At 41.5% G+C, this 20,641-nt stretch overlaps 2 protein-coding genes and 1 long non-coding RNA gene across 4 annotated transcripts; 1 reads left to right on the top strand and 2 right to left on the bottom strand.

Moving 5' to 3' along the window:
* On the top strand, positions 3,027-6,892 carry LOC8062793 (aldose 1-epimerase). The gene is made up of 5 exons (XM_002467295.2): positions 3,027-3,378; positions 3,468-3,517; positions 5,475-5,601; positions 5,922-6,026; positions 6,100-6,892. Exons 1-5 carry the CDS (start codon positions 3,267-3,269, stop codon positions 6,717-6,719), a joined length of 1,014 nt encoding a protein of 337 aa, XP_002467340.1. The 5' UTR covers positions 3,027-3,266; the 3' UTR covers positions 6,720-6,892.
* Positions 7,160-10,124, bottom strand: LOC8062792 (putative amidase C869.01). Its single transcript, XM_021450892.1, has 5 exons — positions 9,477-10,124; positions 9,131-9,345; positions 8,634-8,876; positions 7,843-8,041; positions 7,160-7,729 (listed from the first exon to the last, which is right to left on the bottom strand). The coding sequence occupies exons 1-5, from the start codon at positions 10,083-10,085 to the stop codon at positions 7,364-7,366; spliced, it is 1,632 nt and encodes a 543-aa protein (XP_021306567.1). The 5' UTR covers positions 10,086-10,124; the 3' UTR covers positions 7,160-7,363.
* On the bottom strand, positions 18,520-20,288 carry LOC110434069. 2 transcript variants are annotated; one of them, XR_002451551.1, is made up of 3 exons: positions 19,994-20,288; positions 19,739-19,877; positions 18,520-18,924 (listed from the first exon to the last, which is right to left on the bottom strand). It is a non-coding gene; the product is annotated as an uncharacterized LOC110434069 (long non-coding RNA). The 2 variants fall into 2 exon arrangements; XR_002451553.1 differs by having other exon boundaries at positions 20,006-20,286.

Raw genomic sequence — 20,641 nt, 5'->3', positions numbered from 1 at the left:
AAAGCCAAATGGGTTGAAGCCATCTGTAGCCATAGCAACACGAACATTTCTAGCATCCATATTGAAATCTGGGCAGACCATACTGAAATGTGTCCATGCTTCAGCATCAGAAGGGTGGACCATAACATTTGGGTTAGCACGTCTACCCTCCTTGTGCCACCTTATGTGTTTTGCAGTTTGTGGCTCCATATACAACCGCTGCAACCTTGGTAAGATTGGGAGATAACGCAGAACCTTGTGTGGAATTGGCTTTCGTTTACGCCCTTGTGATGGTTCAACAACTACATATCGGCTTTCCTTGCAAAAATCACATTTTTCCTTTTTTCATCTTCTTCTCCATAGTATATCATACAATTGTTGGGGCAGGCATCTATCTTAACATATGGCATTTTTAGACCTTTAAGAAGACTCATGCACTCATACAATGTCTTTGGCATTTTATGGTTCTCAGGCAAGACATCATCAAGCAGACTCAGTATTTTATTAATGCATTGTACACTAAGGTTGTGTTGTGACTTAACTGCCATCAAGCGTGTCACTGCGGTTAGTCGAGCAACACTAGTGGAACCATGGAGTGGCTCTTGTGAAGCTTCCAACATGGCATAAAATGCCTTTGCATCAGCTGTTGGTTCATCTTCTACTTCTATATCATCATCTACGGGTATTGCATCACCTAAGTCGGCTAGCATTTCATCTAAACCATCAAGGGTATCATAGCCATGTTGCAATGTAGGCTCTCTATAAGGTTGTTCCCCATGTTTTGTCCATATAGTGTTTCCAGCAGTAAATCCTCTTTTACACAAATGCATGGTCATGACACCTCTTCTCCGCCTAACTCTATTTCCACACTCTAAACATGGACAAAGTACTCCAAATTTTTCAGAATTAGGCACAGCCTTGAAAGCGTCATCTATGAAAGCATTTGTGTTTGGCACCCACTCCTCAGAATGACAACCATTGTCCTTCCAACCTTGGTACATCCAACTACGGTCTTCTAATGACATATCTAGTTATGGTAGCAACAACAAGCCCCTGTTCAATTTCTAAACCCCTTAGGAAACCCCTAAAATAACAGTTTGGTACTACAAGCATCACAATGTACAGAAAAGAAGAAGCAAGAAAAAAATCATTTCTCACCTTCAAGCTTTGGTTGCACAGCTGCCCTTTTCTCCAACCAAACACAAATGCAGATCGCTACCCTTTTTTCCCCCTCCAACCTTCCTTGAAAAAATCAAGATCTTTTCTCCACACTTCAATCTGAAATATGAAATGTGGATGTCATCTGTGTTCAACATAAAACATAAAGCATAAAGCATTGTATATTCTACATCTCTATTTGCTTTGAGTCAGGCACTGTTATGGTTCTAATTTTTACTTGATTCAATTTCTTCTTCGTTGCCATATCATCAAATACCGTCTGCCAAGAGCAAGGGAGGGGGATGTTTCATCCTGGATACCGGAATTGTTTCATCTAGAATACGGATAAGAGTAAGGGGATGTGTGGAGATGATGGACCTGGATGTAGCACTCGTCTTTCTGGCTAGCGATGGGCAGAAGACGACAGACTTGGGGGCTAGGGCACCGGCGGCCTAGGACAGGATCCTGCGGGCTCTGGCATGGTGGCTCCCTGCTGGCGGCACGCGGTGGATCCCTCTGCTGGCGGCGCTTGGCTGCTAGCGGACTGCGCTCGGAGGATCCCACTGGCAGCGCCGTCGCTCGGTCTCACGGAGGCAGGGGCGGTCTTTGCAAGTGGTGGCGACTCCCTGATGGCGGCGCGGTTTCTCTAGGGAGGACACGGTTTCACGAGAGGCAGGGGCGCGAAAGGTTGGCGGCGTGTCGGTGTGGGTCGGTGGATGGGGAAAATTTGGGGTAGGGTTTAGGATTCCCTACAGTTTGTTTATTTTTCCTTTATTTTTCCTAGGGAATTATGACACGTAGGCACGGCTCGCTCTCTCTTATTTCCTTAGACTCTTTCCGATGAATGCATAAGTTTCCTAGGGAACGATAAGTTTCCCTAGGAACCGCATAACTAACCCTAGGGAAACATATCTTTCCCTAGGCAGCAACATAAACGGCAGGGAAAGAAAAAAACCCTAGGGAAACTAGGCGATTCTAGTAGTGTTATCTCCAACAGTTTGCCAAATTTCGTTTCCAAAAACCCAAAACACACTAATGAAACGAAGAGTCCCGCTAAGGGAATGAATAACCCCGTTAAGCGGACGAAGAGCCCCACTAAGCATGAGGAGAAAGACCGATGCCAAGCACCAAGCCCGCACGCGTATTTGCGTGCTAGACACGGAGAAATGCCAAGTTAGAAAAGATAGAGAATTATGATGCCAAAGTGTTGGAGAGAGTTTTTTCTTATTTTACTAAGAGCATCTCCAATAAAATTCGTTTTCCAAAACTCGTTGTTTGCCAACTCCCAAAATAATATGAGGAGGAAAAAAAATCTCATCTCCATCAGTTTGGCAAATTTTGATTCTAAAAATCCAAAAACCCGCTAACGAAACGAAGAGCCCCGCTAAGTGAACAAAGAGCCCCGCTAATCGTGAGCAGAAAAACCGATGCCAAACATGGAGCCTACGTGTATATTTACGTGCTAGACAGGGATATATGTTAAGTTAGAAAAGATAGGAAATTCTATTTTTCCTCATTTTTACTAAAAAAAGTAACGGATGGAGAATCATTTATCAAACTGTTGAAGATATTCTAAAAGAATTATGAATGAGATCATTTGCTAAACTGTTCAAAACTTACTCATTTCATCCATAAATAAATGTATATCTCATTTTCCAAAGAGTCAAACTTTTTAAGTTTGACTAAAAATATATCAAATAACATCAATATTTATATTTGCAAATAATATATTATAGAAATATATTTTATATTCAATCTAATGATATATATTATATATGATAATTATTAATTTATTTTTATATATATTTAATCAAGTTTAAAAAGATTTGACTTCTTGAGAAAAATGAGACTTACACGGGAGTACTTCTGCCGGACGACGACTCGCATCCGGTTTGGGAGGAAAGCCTCGGCCCACGGAGCCAGTGGGGCAAAGGACGCACGTCATAGGTGCGGGCGGTGTAGCACGTCTGATGCTGTGCGGCGCCGTCGCATCTGGAAGTGCGTGCGTTTGGATAGACAGAGAGAAGACCCACAGATCGAAGCGGCAGCACAACAGAAAGCCGTTTAACTACTGTAGCACTGTAATCCGCTAAGCAAGCGAATCGAGCTCAGAGCCCTAACGAGCGTCAATGGCGGCCGAGCCCGAGCCCAGGATCCTAGAGCTCTCCAACGGCAAGATCACTGCGAGGATCTCCAACTGGGGCGCCACCATCACCTCCCTCCTCGTCCCCGACGCCCAAGGTCCGCGTCGCTCGCTTTTCTCTTTGTTTCGCATCCTCTGGGTTCTTCGATTCCCCGGTAACCCATCCTGTTGGCTAAAATCGGCGCAGGGAGTATCGCGGATGTGGTGCTCGGATTCGATGACCTGGACCCGTACGTGGTGAGAGACTCCACTCGATTAATCCTCTCCATTCTGTACTCTAATCTTTGTTTGCTCGTCAGGCGTTGTGTCCTTTGACTTTTGACTCCTGATGAGTCCCCGTTCGGTTGCTCTGGGTAGGCCGCCACATCGAGACACATGGAGTACTAAATATAGACTATTTACAAAACTGAAAAACACAGCTATAGAGTAATTTGCGAGACAAATCTTTTGAGCCTAATTAGTCCATAATTGGATACTAATTGTCAAATAAGACGAAAATGCTACACACTATTAAACTTTAACACCCCCAACCAAACACCCCAATGAGCCGATGTTCTCCGACTAAATTGAAGCAATTTGTGATTTGTATTTAAAAGCCTACTAAGGAGACTGGAACTTTATCAGCTTCTCTGATATTATGGCAAATTGGTCCCAAAAATATTTTTCAGTACAGCTTTACAATGACAGGGGGAAAACTTTTCCAGTGGAAAATTGGTAGCTTCCTGCGACAGCTTAGGTGGCTATCCACACTAGGAATTCCACATTATTAGAGTCCTCAAAGATGGAGAATTAACCAAGTTCGCCTTTGAAACTGAGGGAATTTTGTCCGGAAAAAAAAGCTGAGGGACCTGTGTTTTAGTTAGTTCGGGCATGTTTGGTTGGCTGCAGAGCTTCTTATGCAGTCTTACAAACAGGGCGGAACTCCTTAGTGATTAGGGGGTGCAAATGCACCCCCAGAAAAAATTAAAAACTGTGATTAGTACTAAAATTCACCACATATGCACTCCCTATGACATTCGTTTATGCACCACAAGGCAAGTGCACCCCCTCTTCTAGCCTCCAATTTGCTATGGCTTTGTCACTGCTTACACAATGCTCAAAGCAGGTCTAATGCTGCATTACCGAGTATGTCAAATTTGATAATATTAGATAATGCAGATTTGGATAAGCTGAAGGTGCACACAAAAATGGAATCTTCTCACCTCCCCCACCTCTTCTAGAACATAAGTTATCTCCTAGCACATGGAGGTGACTAAATGCAGCTTAATATGAGCAATCTAAACAATCAAAACACCAAGACATTGCATATGTTTATGTTGGCTTGGATTGTGTTATATGGGAAAATATTCAGTGCAAACCTCATCTTTGGTGGAATTGTGAAAACCCCTAGAAAAACATATTTGGGAGTTTTCAAAAATATTGAAACGTTGCACATCCATAGTGCATCTATATATGTACATTGTCATAAAATTTGGGATTCATGCTAGATCTAGAAAAATTCAAACGAAAATAACATTTTTCATATGCATATGTACTTTAATATAAAATTCCTAGGATTTGTCTTTCGAGTGAATATGCACCTGGAACTTATTGTTTTTGTATGAATTTTAAACAAGAGCCTGAATCTCAAATTTTGCAGAAATGTACATCTATAGATGAACTATGGATGTTCAACATTTCAATTTTTTGGAAGCTCTTAAGTATGTTTTTCTAAGGGGTTTTCATGATTCCACCAGTGTACTTTGCCCTGAATATTTTCCTATGATGCAATAAGGTCTAATGCTAATTGAAGCAACGAATCACACCTTAAATAAATAAGTTGCAGATCTGTATGTATCTGTTCTTAGTTCTGGTGTTTGTTAACAACCTCAATGGTAGTTTTGGTCTTTGTTACCAAAGCAACCTGAAAGATATTTGGGTGTTTGTTACCACCCCTAAAGATGCTCCATCTAAAGGTGTCTGTACAGAACCTGTTCAGTTCATTTCTATTGATTCAAAACAGATCTACAGCTGTGTCTGTACTCTGTAAACCACAGCTGAGTATCATACCATAACCCAAAATCAAATCATGGTTATCATTGAGATATTTACTGAATAATATCTTATGTTAATTTTCATTTTTATTGTTTTGAACTTCGAATGGTACTCAAATGACTAATGTTGATAGTTATTTTTTTTCTACTTTTTTTTTCAGAAAGGCATGTCACCTTATTTTGGCTGCATAGTTGGCCGAGTTGCAAATAGGATCAAGGATGGAAAGTTTAGACTCAACGAAGTTGAGTATTCATTGCCTGTCAACAATGGACCTAACAGCCTTCATGGTATGGTTTCAGTCAGAGTGTGTGTGACTTTATTAGATCAGTGACTGATTTTAGTGGAAGACCATTGTCTATACGTAACAATTTCATTGTTTGCATGCATATCTTTATCATCAGCACTCTTTGTAGAAAAATTTAACACCCATAATTTGTAAATGACTAGATGAACAAATTCTATGGTCAATTCTCAATTGATGTGTCTGGAGAAAAAGAATAAAACTACCTTTAAGTCATCAGTGCATAACATTAATGTTTGCATTGTGGTTTGTGTTTATGTGATATACTCATAACTTTTCATTGTGTTGCTCAATTGTGAATGCCAGGTGGGTTGAGGGGATTTGATAAGGTTGTGTGGGATGTCGTAGACCACAAGGATGGTGAATGCCCATCAATAACTTTTCAGTATCACAGCAAGGATGGTGAAGAAGGTATAGCACTGTTGTTTTGATTGCAAGTTCCATGCTTAACCATAAATAACTCTGCCAATTCAACATCCGTCAGGCTATCCAGGGGATGTAACCATTAGGGCAACATACTCACTTCCTGAAGCTGCTACTCTAAGACTTGACATGGAAGCTACACCAGAAAACAAAGCAACTCCTATAAGCTTGGCGCAGCACACCTATTGGAACCTTGCAGGCCATGCTTCCGGTGACATCTTAAATCATTCAATACAGATATGGGGGAAGCACATCACTCCAGTTGATGAAAACACAATTCCCACTGGTGAGATAATGCCCGTCAATGGCACTTCTTTTGATTTCACAACAGAGCACAAGATTGGAGAGCGCATCAATGATGTTCCTGGAGGGTATGATCATAACTACATGCTGGACTGTGGCGATGAGAAGAATGGCCTGAAGCATGCGGCCAAGCTGAGAGATCCATCAAGCTTGCGGACCCTAGAGCTCTGGACTGATGCACCTGGCATGCAGTTCTACACCGCCAACTATGTGAATGACATCAGTGGCAAAGGGGGTGCTGTCTATGAGAAGCATGCTGGAGTATGCTTGGAAACCCAGGGGTTCCCTAATGCCATCAACCAACCTAATTTTCCCTCTGTAGTTGTTCGGCCTGGTGAGAAGTATAAGCACACTATGCTGTTTGAGTTCTCAAACTGAATAGTGATTGGACAACACAAATAGCTCTAAAACATGTTGAATGAATAAACAAGCAGAAGAATAATATGTGATAATGACTGTAAATCTTGTTTGTCATGGAACCAGAGAATGATCGAGGTAAATTTATAAATTTTTTAATGAGAGTGGCTCTGAAACTAATGATTTTGGAACCATAGAATAGTGATTTTGATTTTGTTCCTGTCATGGAACCAGAGAATAACGTTGCAGTAATACATCTTGTCCTTTATCACAAACATCGGATGCATACCTAATAAAGAAAAACCCATCAGCCTGGGTATCCTTGACGCCCCCAGACTGCTATTCATGCAGATTTCAGGATATAGGACACTTTGAAATCCATCTTTCTTTTGCTCTACTTTCCCGAAAAGACTGTATTTCATCGTAAAGTACATGCCAGGAACGATCAAGGTACAAAATGCTTGAGTTCAAAGAGTTTTGTTGAAGGTACTGCATCACAAGTGTTTTAGCATTCAATACATGCGTGTTTCCCCAAATGACATGATTCATCTCCGAAGTTACATTCAAAGTAACAAAAAATACTGACAAACAAAAATAAATGTTTCCTCAAAGTTAAACAAAAATACTGCCAAAAAATTTTACATGATTCATCTCCGTAGTTACATTCAAATGACAGAATGCTGCATTGACGGAGGTTTCCTTACTCTCGTTGCCTGCTCAAATGAATATGATATCTCAATAAGCTTCGGCTCCGATCCTTTCAACCCTCCGAAGCAGATGGCAAAAGGGACGCCATTTGCAGCATACCCAGCCGGAACAGTTATTGCCGGATAACCGCCAATGGCAAGCAGGCTGTGAGCAGATGCACCTGGGGCTACAATTGCATCCAATTGGTTATCTTGCATTATTTTCTCAAGGCCTCTTTTGCACAGTTTGTTCAGATTCAAAATAGCATGCTCCTCAGTTGGACCAATGCCATTGGTTGCTTCAGATTGTAGAAGGTAATCTTGTCCAAATTCAGCCATCCTTTCCTGTGACCAATGATACAATAATTGTATGTTTTGTTCAACGAAAATTCATAGGAAATTAGATGCACATGATATTTATGTATGAAAATTAAATCCTTCGTGTGACCAATATTTACCTCAATGGGGTGCTTCTTGTTAAACTCAATTATGTCTGATAATGATCTAACAGGTGAAGTGGCCAGTTCAGATAAGTAGGAGTTGAGTGATAGCTTGAATTCAGCAAGCATAAGAGCACGCTCACCACTTTGCATTGCATCATTAATGACATTCATGCTTGGTATCTCAAGGTTGTCTACCAAGATGGCACCCATTTTACTGTCAGTTTTGTCACATCATTCAAGGTAAGCAAAAGCTCCTATATGATAGTAAAGGATCATCAATAGCAATGAATAAATACTATATATCTATACAGTAATTTCTCCTTCAAGTAATTCATTAATTGATCAATTCCAGATAAACAAAGTCTTAAATTCTTAAAGAGTCTTCACCCTGGATCCCATTAATCCAATAAGAAGCTGAAATAAGCTAACACAACAGACCAAACCCACCGTAATCTCTATTGCTAACTCACCTTTACTCAAACATCATCTATACTCAATATACTGAAGTTGTCACCAAAGGATGGTTGACCTAACCTCAGGGCAGTAGTTTTGCTAATTGGAACCTTGAATTGGATGCAACCTTGTGATCTAGAATTTCTTTCACTAGATCCCAATGGATATTTGAATTGCATTAATATATGTTTAAACAAGACCATTATTGCTAGCACTGGTAAGAAAAATAGATTTTTTTCCCCTGGTTTCATCAAGAGCATTGTTCCAGAAAACAATAATTTACTTGCAGATAAAACATAGAGATCCCTAAAACAAATGATAACATATAGGATCAAGATGTTGTGGCAAAGTACCTCATAGTTCTAAAATGATCACTGAAGACCTGTTCTTGGACAGAACCAGAGGGAAAACGGAAGAAATCCTTTCTAAGAATTCCCAACCTCTTCCCTCGTAGCCCGTGTATGGTCAAAAATTGCTTGTATCCACCTTCTGGTATATATCGTGAACCCATGCGAGTTGCCTCTGCATCTCGAGGGTCATAACCAACAATTGCTTCCAACACATGCACAGCATCTGAAACTGTCCTAGTGATGGGGCTGCATCACCAAAAATTTCAGAAAAAAGCTTGGTATGGTTAGTGGTCAATCCAGATAGTGACACATATATTTAAGGGGAAAAACTGAAAGAAAAGAAACAGCAAAAATCCCTTGAAACAAGTAGGTAAAAGCATGCCTTCGATCTGGTAATCTTTAGATTAAATTCATCAGCATTGTCATGTGTATGAGAAACAACATCCTTGGCTTAAAAGGTACGCATCAAAATCAATTGATTATAGGTTACAGTTACTCACCCAATTGTGTCCATCCTTTGTGAAATGATGATGACGCCGGCCCGGCTGGTGAGACCCACGGTGGGCTTGATCCCGACGACGGAGTTGTAGCTGGAAGGGCACATGATGGAGCCATCCGTTTCGGTCCCAATCGTCACTGCCGCCATGTTCGAGGCCGCCGCAATCGCTGAGCCGCTGCTGGAGGAGCACGTCGTCGCCGACGGCACGTACGGGTTCTGTATCAGCAATCAAAAATTAGTCGCCGTCGCCATTGCAGCAATGGTGGTTCTTGGGTCCGCAAGAAACCAATTTGCTATCCTATGTGAGTATCCAAGAAACCGAGGAAAAGGAGGGGACAGCGACGGACCCTGCCCTGGCCGCCGCGGGGGCTCCAGCCGGCGGGTATGCCGGGGCCGCGGAAGTTGCACCACTCGCTGAGGCTCGCGGTGCCGAGCAGCACCGCGCCGGCGCGCCTGAGCCGCTCGACCACGCCGGCGTCGCGCGCGGGGCGTGACCCGACCATGGCGAGCGACCCGGCCGTAGCGTTCAGCACCCCACCGTCGCCTGCCGCGGCGATGTTGTCCTTGAGCAGCACAGGGACGCCGTGCAGCGGCGGGAGCACGCCGGAGCTAGACCGGGCAGCGGCGTCGGCGCGGTCGGCGGCGGCGAGCGCGCCGTCCGGGTCGATCTCGATGATGGCGTGGAGAGTGGGATCGAGGGACGCGATGCGGCGCAGGTAGAGCTCGACGAGACCGCGGGAGGTAAGCCCCCCGGTCGCGAAGGCGCGATGGATCGAGTCGATGGTGGCCTCCTCCAGCTCAAACGCGGCGACCTCGCCCCTGCCGTCACCGGCGAGGACGAGGAGGAGGAGGTAGCATAGCGACAGTGTCATTGCCATGGTTACTGTGCGTGGACTGAAGGCGGGTGATATGATGATTGATGACAAAATTTGAGATGCAGAGTTATGTTGTTCCATCGATGGGATCTGGTGCTCTTTGTTTCATTTTTGCCTTATTTTCTCCTTATACATACATACATACACTCTGTTTAGAACTGCTCTATTTCATTAAGACTTTCTTTAGTAACGAATCTTTTGACCGATGTATGAAGCATTAAATATAAATAAAAAAATAACTAATTGCACAGTTTATCTGTAAATTGCGAGACAAATCTTTTAAGCCTATCTAGTCTATAATTAAACAATAATTATTAAATACAAACGAAGGTGCTAGAGTAGCGGCCTGAGGCCTCGTTCGGCAACAACTGATTGGTGTCGGACCAAGTTTGGATCCTGGCCTGGATTGAGTGAATCTTGGTCTGTCACTCATTCCGGTCCGTAACTATTTCTTATCTATAACTATTTTCTGCTTCAATCATCTGTTGTTCGGTTAGGCAGGGATCTAAAACAGGTATTGCTTGGAGCACTAAACCAGTTAGGACAAGTGTTCGAGTGCTGCAAGCACACTGATGCAATACATTGAAAATACATTACAACAATAGCAAAAACATGCTCTCATACTTTGCAGCAAAATGAAATAAATAAAATCCCTCATGTTTGTGGTTCTTGAACTGCAAGTTTCTCATAATGTGCAGCCATAGATAAGGGACATACTAGATGGTGCCAAAAGTGATAAAAGGTACACCAAAAGGTTGTCATGATCCACTCAAGCAATAGTGAGATTGCAATTTTTCATCACACAAACCATCACAAAAGTGCACAAATCCAAAGCATAATTTGAACCAGTAGATAACTCGTCTAAGCCTACTTAAGTGTCCAGGCACTTTGTCCAATCCAACATTGCTTGAACATTGCCTTCTCCCTAAAAATGACAGCAGGCTTTTTTTTTACAAATTACTGAATAATTGATCGAAAATGACTTTCAATGTAGTCAACCAAAGCATAGTTAAATCCAAAGTCAGTTTAAAAGATTTGGTTAGTTATGAAACTAATCAGATACTTCACAGGCTACCCTTTTTTATCTATAGCATATTGCTAGCAAATTGAATGCCTATATAGACACATAAAGCTACTGCCTACTAGCAAAATGGTCCACGGACAAAGTCCAGTCATGTAGGCTACATGCCTTGCAAGGTAATATTAACAGGAGCTTAGTACTAGAAAACCCAAAGTGCAGACCATAGTTTCCATATGGCCCATGCAATTTCAGAACTATGTACTCTAAACTATAACAAAACTCTGTGTCATTGGTTTCTTGCATTGCATAACAACAAATAATTAGCTGTATATAAAGGGTTATGAGGACGCTACGCTAGCCAGAAAATAAAAAATTTCGACATCATAAACTAGGATCAACTGCAAGTTATAAATCACGAGATTACCACTAGACACAGGTGCAGCGAAAGTGACTTGATGTAGTCATACGCATAGTAGTAGTGTCGGTTCGTCCGTCACATTAATCCCTCTCGTGTGGTTCATCCTTGTACTCCAGATACAACACCTCTATGGTATCCTTCATGTACGGAAGAAGCGTCACGCCTCCAGACTGCTAGGTCTGTGAGGAGCAATAGGCATGAGCGTGGGATGGGCGGCGGCTGCCAAAGTGGCGTGTAAAACCCTAGCCACCCCACCCTCTCTTTTATAGGCGTCCCCTAATAAGCCCCAAGTTGGATGCCCAATTAGAAAATCCTAAGTCTTGTCTAATTTGGGTTCAATCCGAATTAGGCTTCCAGCCCTTAAGTGTGCGACCCTATGGGTTCACATACATATAGACATGAGCTGAGTACTCCTACTCGCCCAATAGTTGACAGCAGCCTTTAGCAAGGCGTGATAACTCCATTACACATGCAAAGATCATATCAGACAAACCACTACAAACACATACATGTTATTCCCTTGCCACATAATATTTGGCCCAACTCGTGGTTAACACTTAACCCAAGCACGGCCATGCATTTGTAGATCCAATCACTTGAGTGATCCAGCGATATCTCTCTCACATAGAGAGGTGCAAGTTCCTTCTTAATTTTATCTATGTCTCATAGCATGTTTCCCGACAAACCCAAAGATCACCTTTATAACTACCCTGTTATGGAGTATCATTTAATAGTCCCTAGGTTGTTTCACATCTTGAGTACATGCGACAATTTTAGGTCTAAGGTCATAACATACATGATGCATAATGAGATAATAACAACATCTCACGTTGGGTCAGTCTAGACCCATGTCATACATGTGCCCATATTATTAGTTGACATCTCTATGTATATGACTTGTGAAACATAGTCATCAACTAATACATGTGCTAATCTACTATTCATGTGTGTCCTCACACGAACTCCAATCAGGGACAACTTTAGACTAACCATACAACTAAAAGAGTTTCACAACCAATTCACATAATTGTCAATCGATACAAGTTTATCTATAATGGATATTTAGTGAACTCATAATATATTTCATGGATACAATTGTAATATCATCATCTTTATGATTACTTGAGGGCATATTCCTAATAGTCTCCCACTTGCACTAGAACTAATATCTAAGATATCTAATACCCATAGACCTCAAGTGTGCCTCATGCTTAGCCTATGGAAGAGCCTTTGTCAAAGGATCTGCAATATTCAAATCCGTATGTATCTTGCACATCTTGATTTCACCTTGCCTAACTAACTCTCGAATGAGGTGAAACTTCCACAGCACATGTTTGTTCTTTTGGTGATTTCTAGGCTCCTTAGCCTATGTAATCGCCCCATTGTTGTCACAATGTAGATTCAGTGGGCTCGACGCATTCAGAAATAGAGCAACTTCAATGAGGAACCTCCTCATCCAAACACCTTCATTCGTAGATTCAGAAGCTGTGATGTACTCGGCCTATGTTGCAGAATTGGTCACCGTCGCCTGCTTGGAACTTTTCTAGCTTATCGCACCACCATTTATTGTGAACACAAAACCTGATTGAGATTGTGAATCATTAGTGTTAGTTTGGAAGCTAGCATCAGTGTAACCATTTACATCGAGCTCCTCCTCACCTCCATAGATTAGGACACATCTTTAGTCCTTCTCAAGTACTTAAGAATGTTTTTAATAAGTGTCTGGTGACTTTCACCTAGATTAGCTTGGTACTTGCTCGAAACATTTAGAGCATATGTGAACTTTTTCGACCTATCTCTATAGATCTTAATGCCCAAAATGTATGTGGCTTCTCCTAAATCCTTCACAGAAAAACTATTATTTAGTGAAGTCTTTATGGATTGCAACATTGGAATGTCATTCCTAATCAATAATATGTCATCCACATACAAGATTAGAAATACAACAACGTTTCCAATTTCCTTCTTGTAAACATAAGGTTCTTCTTCATTCTGACGTAAGCCAAATCCTTTGACCACTTCATAAAAATGAATATTCCAACTCTGAGATGCTTGCTTTAACCCATAAATGAATTTCTTAAGCTTGTAGATTTTTCTAGCATTATTAGGATCAACAAAACCTTTGGGCTGTATCATATACACATCCTCTTCCAAATTTTTATTTAGAAAGGTTGTTTTAACATCCATCTGCTATATCTCATAATCAAAATATGCAGCGATTGCTAGAATGATCTGGATAGATTTAAGCTTCTCTACTAGCGAGAAAGTCTCGTCATAGTCAATTCCTTGAACTTGCCTAAAACCCTTTGCGACAAGTCAAGCTTTATAGACGTGAACATTTCTATCCATATCCTTTTTCTTTTTATAGATCCATTTGCACTCTATGGGTCTGACCCATCAAGCAGGTCAATCAATTTCCAAACTTGATTGTCTCCCATGGAATCTATCTTGGATCTCATGGCACTTTGCCATTTCTCGGAATCTAGGTCTGTTGGTGCAAAAATTGGTTTCTCACACCAACAATGTCGGGGGCTCTCAGAGGGAGTGCAGGAGCTGAAGTGCTAGACCTCCTGAGCCACAAACACACGAGCTTGGTGAATTGATTCCGGGGCGTGCCAGTCAATTTGACCTGAAATTGACAAGGTAGAAGTACAAAAGTCAACCTATGGAACCAACCGGTTATTTCCAGACAGTTCCGAGATGTGTGGCTTTGAAAAGCCATTGAAATAAAGGAAATTAACTAGAAAGTCAACTCCTTATAACGATGTAAAAAGAGTAAACATTATTGATCATATTGAACAATTATATCTTGTGAATATAAATTATTGGATCGGCTAATTAGCCGATACGCTATATATGGATAAGAAATAGCTTACGTGCATTAGCCTTTTATTCATTAAATAAACAATAACTTATTAAAACTGGTCTAAAGGCCTGCAGTTTCAATAAATTACTTTCGTAACTTGTATTAAATTTATATTCACCTAGTCTAACGGCCAGCGGGCTTCAACAAATCTAACACAGATTACTAGTTCATTTCATGCACAAATGAGTTCATGCATGCACACTATTTGTTTGAGCTTAATTGGATCGACTATTTAGCCGATACAGGTCCATGAGGCACGAACAAGATCTATCTACTTTGCTATAATCAGGTTTAGTAATTATTACCAAAATTAATCATAACAAAATAAATATCTCAAACACAACATGTAACAATCAAGATCAACCAATCAGCTATCTTATTTTCGCTTAATGATTGTTATTTACTCGAGATCTATAATAAGCGTTTATATTTGAAGCTCAAGCCAACTCGTTGAATCTTGATTGGGTAGAATATTGTTATAATAAATAAAACATTGAGCTTCGAACAATATTGGTAACTTGATGAATCTATTAAATTGCCAATTTAATAGAGCCGATAACTAACTTGAATCGAGATTCATAAGAGATGGAAACAATACAACCTTACAAACACAATTCAAGTCAATAACTAGTTCATAATTAAGCTTGACACGAGTTCGAATGATGCAGCCATGACAAACTAAATATGAACCATGACAATACTTACAAGCAAACCGAAGGTCAAGATCAACCGATGCAGCTCGATTTGTTGAAGGTCTCGTCGGGATCTACTTCTACTTAGCCGAAAGGGTTTGTATTATGATTATGTATATTCTTACAAGGATCGGATTCCTAATATTTATAGTCCGGGGTTCTAGTTTCATGTCCTAATATGACTCTTTCCTCAAAAAGGTAACCTGGACTCTAACTTTTCCTTTCTAATTGAACCCAACATGTCTTCTTCGTCTTGTCTTGTTCCGACACCCCTGTAATCGACTAATTCCACCGTGTCTCTAGTTTAGTCGATCCACTTATTCGCCTGTCCCTCTTTCTGCGAAATTGGCCAACTGGCAGTTTCCTAACCTGCCAAAATTTGGGATTAACACATGTCCCCCAGTTTTGGGATAAAAATGATTTTTATTCCAAAATTGCCACTCAAAACCGATACGGACATATTGATTACTCCGTTTCCTCCTCTGTCTGCTCCGTTCATCGGCCTTAAAGCTAGGGTTTCCCTCCAAACATCTTCAATAAAAAATTTGAAACCCGCATAATTCACCAAGTCGCCACACGATTGAACCCAATACACTGAATTTTTTCAACTCGTTGATTCTTGCTCCGATGGCATCCATCGACAACATCCCATAGGTATACTCTCTTCCTTTGCTTCTCTAAACTTTCTTACCCTGTCAGCTTGCTCTTATTCCTTTCTTCTGCTTTCAGGATCTCCAGGGTCAAATATTCATCCAACTTGATGGCAATCTGCACAAAATCTTCCTAGGCCCAATGGGTGATCCAGATCCTAGCAGGGTCATTGTCGACGAGACTAACAGAGTCCCCTTCAAGGAAACCAACATGCAGCTAGGCCTTTGGGACAAAAGGACTTCTTTAAGGAACTGGCCCTCAATCATCCCAGGCTGGAGGAACTGGCTAATCAAGGTAGCAGCCAAGAAGAGAGTAGATTGGACAACTAGGAACTTGGACCAATGCATCTCTTTATCCCTCTCTGACATCAAGAAGAATAACTAATGCTCAAAGCTGCCTGTTTTTTGTGGTCCAATACCTATAATGCCTTTCTCTTCAGGCAAGGCCCAATGTCCCCACATTAGCCGATGTTCATATGCTGACAGGCCTCAACATCGTAGGACATATCAACCCTTTTAGTTTGCTAGTGAAACCCACTACTAAGCTTGGTAGTTGTTGGGTATTTTAAACACAAATAGAGAAATCCGCAAGCGCACAGATACCGATGTAGCTTTTACCCGGAAGTATTCCAAAGTATCGATTTTCCACAAGGAACGTGAAGTGTACTAATTAAGATTCAAGATTGTCCAACGGTAAAGGTCAAAGTATTTTTTAGTGGGTAGAGAGGATGTTTCTAAGGTTTCTCTAATAGATCTATAAATCGAATTGACTTTAAAGTCTACTTATTTTGGGACATCAGAGCACTTAGCCACAGACAGATGAGAAGGGGGTGATATGACCATACCAGCAAGCAAGATGTCACAAGCTCTAAGATAAGCTACAACCACTCAAGTTTTACCTACACCAACACCAGCCGAAGTCATCGATGGACTGGCGACACGTAGTCGTGCAAATAAGCTACAACAAGAGGTCCACGTGCTACTTTGTGAGATTCATTTTAACATTAATGAGAATTATATACTACCTAAGTGTTGTACCTTGATTGTACTCAGGTATATAGAAGAAAAGAAGGATGAATCGGACCCTGAAGAACAGACCAGTGCAAGTCCCAGAAGACACTAGCAAAACGGACCAGAAGAGTCAAAAACGGACCAGTGGAAGTCAAGAACAGACCAGTGCAAAGAAATCTTTATAACTTTTTACTCACAAAAGCTTTGAAGGCCCATGAGGACTTGATGGAAAGCTCGTCGAGACTATTTTCCAATGAATCTAGTGGAGACCAGTTTGGATACTCCATATTGCCTGCAAACAAGAATTAGTATAGACTGCTCGGAAGGTCAACAGTCATGACAGAATGTTAGTACAAATTGCCAAGTAAAACTATACCGATCTACAATGTTTCGTGCTGGTTGGCATACATTGCTAGAAAGCCCTTTGAGTCTAGTTTCACACCCAAGAAACGGTTCATCGTTTGGACTTCCCAATAAGAAGTTATGGTCAGTTTATTAGAAACTGCTCTAGAGGACGCGAAGCCAGTTCGGGAATCCATTCCGAGGGGACCTTTCACATTGCCTTCCCTCAGAAACTCTATTTTGTTTTTATACCTATCTAGGAGGGTTGTTCCTAGTATAAATATTCCCTACCTCTAAGCTATTAGCAAACTTTGATCATTTGATAAACTACATGATATTGCAGCCGCGCTGCTGAGTGCCTTACTCAACCTTTGTTCTTGTTCTTCTTGAACTTGTGAAGTGAATCCTCTGGGTTCCCCTACTTCGTGCTCTATGGCTTCCGTTCGGCTGTGCCGTATTGTGTGGATTAGTTCTGGAATGTGGTTTTGCGGTCGTTCAGAGATCAAGTCGAAGTCTTCGCGGTTTCGGTGCCTCTCTCCCCGTCGTTTGGTCGTATCCAACCTTTGTCAGGTATAAAACTAGTTATCCGCTGTTCAAGCAAGTTATCCTTGTTCTTTTGATCTACTGTCGTGAAGATCGGGCCACCCTCGTACCGATTCATATCGGTAACCTATCAATTGGTATCAAAGCTTTCGTTGTCACAGTAGGTCTCACAATCATCCACATATCTACCTTTAGTTTATCTATTGTTTGTTACTGTTTGTTCATCACCTATAGTCCACTGAAAAAGCCAAAAAAAATCCTAAAGCCCTTTGACGGTACTATTATCTTGTGTTTTTGTGTTCATCAAGTTGCTAGTCACCCTCTTTACATATATTGTGTTGTGTTTCATTTGTTATCCGCACCCCTGTTAGTATAAAGATCCAAAACAAAAGTAAAAGAAGAGGAAAGGGGTTATAATGTGGTTTGCTCACTTTTACACATTCAGATTCTTGATGATTTATATAGCAGCAATATTATATCTTATGAGCACATCAAACCACTTGATTTTCACTACCGTAGCCTCCCTTGTTTAGCCACTTATAGCTCCACCAAAAACTGAAACCAGGACATTCGACTCGTAATCCTTGCGACCTCGGAATCACTTCTGTTGAGCTGCTACACTAGCACAATTCACTGTCCTTGAGAACAAGAAACACTACACCACAACCCTTAATCAGCCACTGACTTGAAGTGGCTGTAAGGGGTGTACAACGATGGACGGTTCGTTGCTAAAAGTTATAGCGACAGACTCCAGCAGTTGCTATTGAAGCCGTGGTTAAATATATATAGCGACGGACTTCATCTTTAGCTACGGACCATCCATGGTCCCATAGTTTAGCAACGGACGGTCCGTTAGCAGTTTGAGCAACGGACAGTTCATTACCGTAAGAACTTTTAGCAACGGACAGTCCATCGAGATCAATTAAATAGGTAAAAAAAATAATCCACACATTTAAAACTGGCCTATATTCAGAATCAATACAATACTGAATGACATACACAAATGGGCACATTACTCATACATCCATATCAAATGAGTACATATATAATCATGTGCCATCAAGCCAATATACAAGCATGCATAGATTAGCTGAATACATAATCTAGCTAAGTCATCATCAACCAAAAGTGATTCAAGTCCACAAACTAAAACACAGATTGTAGTCCACAAGCATTCAAAGAAAGCATCTAATTCACCATAAGAAAGCACCTAGTCCAAAAGCATTCAAGTTTACTCCCAGCACCCTTCCACCCTTTCTTCCAACAAGCTATCACCACCTAGCGCCCATGAGATGATATTGCAGCGCCTTGAGAAGATCTCTAAGAAGAACCAGCAACCCCCTTTTGAGATCTTGGTTGCTGACTGCAAACCTTCAGCTGTCACAAGTATCTTAGTTAGAAACTATAGATATATATGTTGGAAGGTCCCAAAATCCATTTAAAACATTAAGTTCCCAAAAACACACCCATAAATAGCGCGGCAAAAGGAGAATTCAGCACATATATCAACTTCATTCACAATGGTTGTTTAGAAAGTAGCAATCCAAGCCATTCTTGTGGTCATATTCTCTTTACGCTCGCATTTAAATGTCTTTGTTCCGACTTATTTCCGACGACTAGTAAGTTGGATATACAGATGATCGATATCAGACATGGCAAAATACAGTCTCATGTAATTTTCATGTAGAATGACATAACTGCTCTATACATTCTCAATGCTATGACATGAATAATATATATAAGTATTGTACGATGCTAAAGTTCTTTGACGCTCTTGATATATAGTGTACATAACCAGAGGAAGAATCTTTACTAGTGTTTTTTCATATCTGAATAATCAGGAAACATTGCTATCGTCCCTGATCTTGGCAGAAAGCTCTATTTAATTATTTTAATGTTAGACAAGAGATTACTTGCTGTTATGTTTAGTTCACTGGCCGTGCAATTGCACAAGGCAATAAATAGCTGCAGCAACCACCTAGTCATTGCCGATAGGATAGATCAAGATAGGATAGATCAAGTTATACGTGCACAATTTAATTTTAATTATTAAAAAATAGTGGTTTTAATTTTAATTTCTGGACTGGGCAACGACGGAAAGCGACTGAAACAGACATAATTTTAATTTCCGGACATGGCAACGACGGAAAGCGACTGAATCAAATCTACAAGAGACAAAAGTGTTGGGTACCTGAATTTCAACTCTGAGCAAAAGTAGGGGCCGATGCAGAGGTGGACATAGAGGTCAGACTGGTTGACGTAGGTAGCAGACGCACCTGTTCGGCTCCCCCACCATGGTCACCTGCTCGCTGGAGGCCAACCAGCACGTGCTGCAGTCGCCAGAAAGCTTCAGCATCTGCTGGCCCGCACCAGATCCATTCAAGAAAAAGGATCCGCACAAGAAGAAAGGAGAGGCTTCAACATATGGCTGAATACGTCGAATTACCTCACAGTATACCTGGGAAACTCTATCCATCATCGTGGGGCTCCTCAGATCTGGATCACCGTGGGGCTCCCCAACATGGAGGTTGTAGCTGTCGGCTTGGGCTGGTGCGGCCATGCCTGGTGAAATCCCAAGCCACCGCTTGTTCGCTTGTTGCTTGCTGGGGTTTGCTTGTCGCCAAATCTCGCTTGTGGCAGGCCAGAGAGACAGGGAGAAGCGTGTGCCGGTGGTTCTGAGAGGTGAGGGAAGAGAATGGTTGCGACGCGGTGAAGGCCGAGACTGATAAGTTAGGTGAAGGGTCGGCAGTGGGGTTATGGTTTGGACGTGTTTCATCTCCACCGTCCACACAGATCAGACGGCGGAGAATGAGCCAAAGGTTAAGTTGGGCTGCTGGTTGATTTTTGGGTTGAGTGGATAACCTGCGTTTGTACATGGGCTGAGTTAGGGTATAGGTCATTTTGGGCCAAAGTTGCAGCGGGCAGGGCTCAAATATCGCGCGCCATTGTAAAATTTCTATAGCCACGGACCATCGGACGTTGTTCCTAATGTATAGTAACGGACCGTTCAACGCAAAAGTAAAAAAATATAGCAACGGACTATCCATCGCTGTATTGGGTTTTAGCAACCGACCGTCCATCTCTAACCTTTAGC

Source organism: Sorghum bicolor, chromosome 1 (genome assembly GCF_000003195.3).
Source record: "Sorghum bicolor cultivar BTx623 chromosome 1, Sorghum_bicolor_NCBIv3, whole genome shotgun sequence".
Taxonomy (NCBI): domain Eukaryota; kingdom Viridiplantae; phylum Streptophyta; class Magnoliopsida; order Poales; family Poaceae; genus Sorghum; species Sorghum bicolor.
Note: the sequence above shows the minus strand (reverse complement) of the source record. Positions and strands in the feature narration are given on the sequence as shown.

Excerpts from the sequence above, each read along its gene's own strand:
- LOC8062792 (XM_021450892.1), bottom strand. The coding sequence starts at position 10,085 with ATGGAACAACATAACTCTGCATCTCAAATTTTGTCATCAATCATCATA. Across the intron at positions 8,877-9,130 it reads CAAAGGATGGACACAATTGG|CCCCATCACTAGGACAGTTT; the intron begins GTGAGTAACTGT and ends TTGGTGATGCAG. Across the intron at positions 7,730-7,842 it reads ACAAGAAGCACCCCATTGAG|GAAAGGATGGCTGAATTTGG; the intron begins GTAAATATTGGT and ends CATTGGTCACAG.
- LOC8062793 (XM_002467295.2), top strand. The coding sequence starts at position 3,267 with ATGGCGGCCGAGCCCGAGCCCAGGATCCTAGAGCTCTCCAACGGCAAG. Across the intron at positions 3,379-3,467 it reads CCTCGTCCCCGACGCCCAAG|GGAGTATCGCGGATGTGGTG; the intron begins GTCCGCGTCGCT and ends AAATCGGCGCAG. Across the intron at positions 5,602-5,921 it reads TGGACCTAACAGCCTTCATG|GTGGGTTGAGGGGATTTGAT; the intron begins GTATGGTTTCAG and ends TGTGAATGCCAG.